Source organism: Centruroides vittatus, unplaced genomic scaffold (genome assembly GCF_030686945.1).
Source record: "Centruroides vittatus isolate TY-2023 unplaced genomic scaffold, ASM3068694v2 contig_452, whole genome shotgun sequence".
Classification (NCBI taxonomy): Eukaryota; Metazoa; Arthropoda; class Arachnida; order Scorpiones; family Buthidae; genus Centruroides; species Centruroides vittatus.
The window spans coordinates 2,004,349-2,010,348 of NW_027122248.1; the positions used below are offsets into that span (position 1 = coordinate 2,004,349).

The 6,000-nt window shown below is 31.1% G+C and overlaps 1 protein-coding gene across 3 annotated transcripts in view; it reads left to right on the plus strand.

The window, feature by feature from the left end:
- LOC136977206 (TGF-beta-activated kinase 1 and MAP3K7-binding protein 2-like) overlaps positions 1-5,767 on the plus strand; it is an 81,544-nt gene extending 75,777 nt beyond the window's left edge. For 2 of the 3 annotated variants that reach the window (XM_067272670.1, XM_067272671.1), the window contains exons 8-9: positions 2,905-3,072; positions 3,347-4,085. In XM_067272670.1, coding sequence (XP_067128771.1) covers positions 2,905-3,072; positions 3,347-3,558 — 380 coding nt within the window. In that variant the 3' untranslated portion in view covers positions 3,559-4,085. Of the gene's footprint in view, positions 1-2,904; positions 3,073-3,346; positions 4,086-4,972 lie in introns of those variants that run through there. The other variant, XM_067272672.1, reaches the window with a different exon arrangement.
- The last annotated feature ends 233 nt before the right edge of the window (positions 5,768-6,000 follow it).

Sequence of the window (6,000 nt, forward strand, 5' to 3'; positions counted from 1 at the left end):
TGCTCTACTGTTTTGCTCTTAATTATCATTTAGAAACATAATTGTATAATATAGTATCTAAATAATAATTGTATGAAATTTCATGTAATTCATTATTGTATATGTTATGGACCAAGTGATTAATCAGGCATTGTAATAAATTTCAATAATTTATCAAATTGACCGGTCATTACAAATACTGCTATCACCTAGTCGGGCAAAATTATGATACATTGAGGAGTGATCATCCGACATAAGCTAGCCAATCGGCACTCATTTAGAAATATTTATTTTTTTGTGAATTATTTCATTTTGAAATAAGTGGAGATTTTTAATCAAATTAAAATATCACGCAATTTAAAATTTGGTACTAAACGTGATATGCACACGCAACTCAGAGTGTTGATTAGCTAGCATATGTCGGATGATCACTCCTCAACGTATTATCACCACTAGGTATTGCCCGACTAGGTGATAGCAGTATTTGTAATGACCGGTCATCACCTAGTCGGGCAAAGTGGTGATTTGAGGAGTGATCATCCGACATATGCTAGCTAATCAACACTCTGAGTTGCGTGTGCATATCACGTTTAGTACCAAATTTTAAATTGCGTGATATTTTAATTTGATTAAAAATCTCCACTTATTTCAAAATGAAATAATTCACAAAAAAATAAATATTTCTAAATGAGTGCCGATTGGCTAGCTTATGTCGGATGATCACTCCTCAACGTATCATAATTTTGCCCGACTAGGTGATAGCAGTATTCATAATGACCGGTCAATTTGATAGGGCATTGTAATAAATTTCAATAATTTATTTTGTTGGTCATTATTCATAATGCCCATATTAATCACTTGGTCCATCTAAATATATAAAATTACTTGTCCTGACTGACTGACTCATTGATTCATCATTGCCCAGAGCAAACTGCTGAACCTAGAGGTGAAATTCGGTACACAGTTAGGGTATGTCATAAAAACGCACATTAAGAAGGGATTTTTTGAAATTCCCCCGCATTAAGGCTTAACCTGAAGAACGGCTTCTACTGTACTATTTTAGTTGCGATTTTTTTTGTTTCTGTTGGAAATAACATAAATATTGTACGTTTGGAAATTAAGTATTACGATTTTTAACTATATGTTTGAACTGTTTTAAATTTGAATTAGTTACTACATATTTGTTCAATTATAGAACGATTGATCAAATTGAAAACATTCAATTGCATTAGAAGATTCTCAGTAATAAGGGGTATGTGTAACACAAGTAATTTTATATATTTAGATAGTTATTGTATAATTTATAACATTGGTTGTTGAAATACTAAATATAGATGGTGTTATGATGCCCTCACACCATCATTTCAATTATATTTTTCTGTATTTATAAATTTATTTTCAGATGACGTCATTTATGTTTCGAAAAAAAATTAAACTCAGATTTATCGTATCTCAGAATCCCACAATATTTGAAACTTAAATTTAGGTGCATTAGTAGTCCATAGTTTGAAACAAACAAAAATCAGTAATGTTACCAAATTAGCAACAACTAATGATTGAGAATCTTAGAAATAGCCCTCATTCAGTACTTCACTATCAAATTGCAAAATCTTTGCAGGTAACATATAAATATATATGAAACAACTTGAATTTTTTGATATATTAATAACTTTTTTCTAAATAAATGAAATTCTTTTTAATTAATATGTTTAAAAAAGTTCTAATGCTATAGTATTTATAGCTAAAAATGTTGAGGACAATAATAATAAATTAAATAATCTTTCATTACTATCAAAAATTTTTTTGAATGCAAATACAAAGTGTTCTGTAAACATTCAAATACTTTTGCAATACAGTACATAAGTTCAGAATTACACAAGATATTTCTCAATTGCAGTTTATGCTATCAAAATGGACCGAAGTGTTAATTGCAAATACATAATTTTAGATAAACATGAAAAATATATTGAAAATGAAGGAAAAAAATAAATTTTGAGGTAAACATGTTCAACTGTATATTCAAAATTATATGGCTTATTAGATGATATGGGACAATGTTTTTCTAATATAAAACTCCATTTATTAGCTTTATTGTAACAAAATATGGAAAGAAATTTATTAATCATTTAAAGGATTTTCGTCTAACTAAACAGTTTTTTGAAGAAAAAATAAATTAGTTAATAAAATAATTCCTTATCTTTACCAGTAGTAGTAATACAGCATTTATATGTACTGTACTTAACTAATTATCTAATCCAGTGTTTTTCAACCTTTTTCATTGAGTGGCACCCCTGATTGAAACAAAAAAATTGCAACACCCTTGACCGGCAGTGGATCTAGAATCTGAAAAGGGGGCTAACGGGGGCAGACGAATTTTTGCGAAAACGAATATTATGTGCAATGCTGGGAAGAAAAATTTTAAAAATTGACAGTAGCATTTTAATGCAAAAATAGTGTTTCTACGTGTTCAAAATCAAAATTTAAATCCATTGAATTTTGTCAAAATACTGACAATGAGTTATCTTGAACTACACTTAAGTAAATTTCCAAGAAAATGCCCAAAGGTCTTAAACTTTGCGGCACCCCGGTTGAAAAACGCTGATCTAATCCATTTCTCTCCATATGTTCGAATCCAAATTATAAATTCATAGAGAACAAATTTAAAAATTCAACTAATAATATCATCAATGTAATCTTTCCTTTAAAAGTTAGCATGGAGTCATTCATTTGTATTCAGTTAGCCATTGATACATTTTATTCTAAATATGACACAATCAAAAATATTTAAACTTAAAAATTGGAGTAAGTGTGAATATTGTTCGCCAATTTTAAACATGTATATTATAAGAAAGATTGTGAAGACATTTTTAATCTCCAGCAACATCCAATGAAAGGTACATACATTTAACTTCATTTTTCATTTAGGTAGTCAAGCGATATCTGCTTCTGCATTTCAAAGTAATAAAGAAAACAAAAGAGAGAGTCAAAATGTGGAAGAAAAGGACATGTGGAAATGTTCAAAGTGTACGTTTGCCAATCATCCCGCTCTTAATAAATGTGAAATGTGTGAAATGACCAGAACGACCGATTCAGGTAATTTTCAAAATTCTACTTATGTCCACTTTTAAAAATTTGACAAATTAATGAAATCAATCTACAATTAAAATTTACTTTTCCAAATGTTTATACCTTTGCAAGTAGCTCTTATTTATATATTTTCTCGGTGATTTATACGAGTCTATATCAAATTAGACAAAGTTAAAGGATTCCGCATCGGGCAAATTATTTAAACATTTTATTAGTTTCGTCATTTCTTTGGACTTTTTTTTTTTTCTACCATTTCTTCTTCTTTCTTCGATGTCTGTAGATGGCAGAGAAATGGGTCCCACCTATTGCAGTCGGTACCGTGGAATGATGGGCGCGCCGCAGGTCGATCGCAGAATGGTTTCAGATCTGACCACTGAACCACGGCCGAGGCAGGGGATAGGTCAGGTGCAGATCTGCGTCAGACGAAACAGAATCACCACCCCGTCCGAAGGATTAGAATTGCACTTGACTCACAGATACCCTCGCAGATAGCATTAAATAAACAACAATATATTGCATTTCAAAAATAAATATTTACAAGGATATTTTTAATATCTAACATACATGTATATTATGAGGAGCACGATCCAATGGTGAAAGCTGCCCCACGGACCATCATCCTTCAATCTGTGATTTTCAAATTGAGTAGACTGTAAAAAAAAACCATCGTCGTTTAAGAACTTAAACCCTTTCCGTGCATTTTCTTTGTATACTTTATGGTAATGCCGCAGTCTTTATCTCCCATCACTTTTTTTCTTGCCAGATGTACATAAACAAAATATTCAGTGTACAAAAGTATAGAACTCGTGTTTTTCTTGTGACCTTCGATAGATTCTTTACTTCCTCTGTGATCCAAAAAATTATGTCGTCTAGGAAATAATATTCGACGATTTAAAAATAGTTTATATTATAATGTGTATATTATAAATGGAAATTTAGCATTATGTACAGAACTAAATCCAAAATAATATTGTATAAAAAAAAATGTAGATGGAATGAAGTAAAATTTATACTTGTTATCTGTCTCTTGTTTTAATTAAGAGCTTCATTTTGACACTTTCTCCATTGAAATTAAAAACGCGTGCAAGAATTTTACTAAACTTACAGTAATCTAAACTAGTATTATAAGTACAGAGCTATTGTTTCATAATGTCCGGTCTTCGAATCCGAATCGGTTTTCCTCATATTTATAGCTAATATAGACGATACCCATTTGATAAACAGCAAATACACGTAATTTAAGGTAAAAATAACACAATTAAATGACCCAAATGATAAATAAACACGAAAACAAAATACGGAAATACCGTATAATAAAATGAAAATTTCAAATTACTAAGCAGCTGCTTGGCTTTTTCACAAACGGTCCTCTGGGAGATGACGTCACCAGACAATTGCTTCTCATTTTTCTATCCAATAGCGTCGCATCTTTAGCCACATTAGCCTGGTTTTTAAGAATGGAGCACGCCATCTTAAACACGGAGGTCGGACCCGCCACTCTCTTGGCGGTAAGTTCCTTTTTCACCTCAATCTACCTCTTGGGGTTCTTCTGTTAATAGATAGGAATCGTATATATGACGTAATGCAGTTCTAATTCCGGAAGGTTGAAAGTACGAGATACTTTTCCGTGAGTAATACAATACAGTACCATTTTGGTAGAGGGTACAGCTTCCGTTACGAGGTTTGGCCACTCCCAATATATAATGTCCAAAGAACTCTTCTTTCTCTTCTCGACCCCTATCCCTATCTTAACTAAATCCCCCATTCATATTCCAATAGAGTTTGCTTAAAATAATGTATTGAATGTCGTGACACTTTAACAAGACTAAATATATTAACTTGTATGTAATATGCAAAGGAAACTAATCATTTGTTAACTAACATTTTTTTCCTTTTTGTATTTTAGGATGTAAGATTAAATAACGCCAATTCCCAACGTCAAAAGTATATAAAAGCGTAAAATTTAGAAATTAACACTTACAAAAGCATGAAGCATGGTACCAGAAGAGCATGAAAATACCAAGCTTTGTACCGGATCTTATTATTTTAAGGAGACGAAAGTTTATGCGAAGGAATTAGAAATATTTATAGAATGTAAAATCTCGTTTTTGAATTGCAGTAATTGTATTTCCCCCCTATTCAACTGTTGTATAATAAAACAAAAATATGTGATATTAGAAATTTCATATAAAAATATTTTGATAGGAATTAATCCTTTTACTGTTTATAATGTTACGTAGACGAATCTCAATTCTTATGGAAGCATTTAGATTTTTACGTAACGCGTAACTTTTGAATTTACTGATGCTTGGGACGACCCGAAGTTATATATGAACTACTCAAGAAAATACATTAATTATATACTCGACAAATAATAGAAGTTAAGTGGAGAATGGTGGACTTGCGACTCTACAATAGAGATTTTTAACGCTATTAAATAGCGCACACTCTGGCCTGCATTTCTACCTCCGTATTCACCAACACGAGTTAGAGTTAAAAGTTAACCAATGAGCGTTCACGTACTAAAAGTACAGTTAACCAATCATCGTTTGCTTAAGATTTAATCCTAAGGGTAACCGAAATTTGTTAGTTGTCGGTACGTTTCCGCAATTTGTTATAGTTTTTGATTTCTGTGGAATTATGCAGACTTTGGAGGAAATCAAAGCAACCCGAAAGAAATTTCTATATTATTGAGAATATATTTTTCCACTTGTACTGTATACAATTAATTAAATGTAAGTTTGTTGATATTATAGAGTTTTATTAATTGTTGTATTCGGAATATTATATAAATATAATTACTACGACTATTATAATTACCCGGTATATATATCTACTATAAATTATGCCAAAGAAGAGCCATAAAACAATATTTACACGCATTTATCGACGTATCTCGAGACCGCAAGAGGCTAACTTTATATGTATAACAAT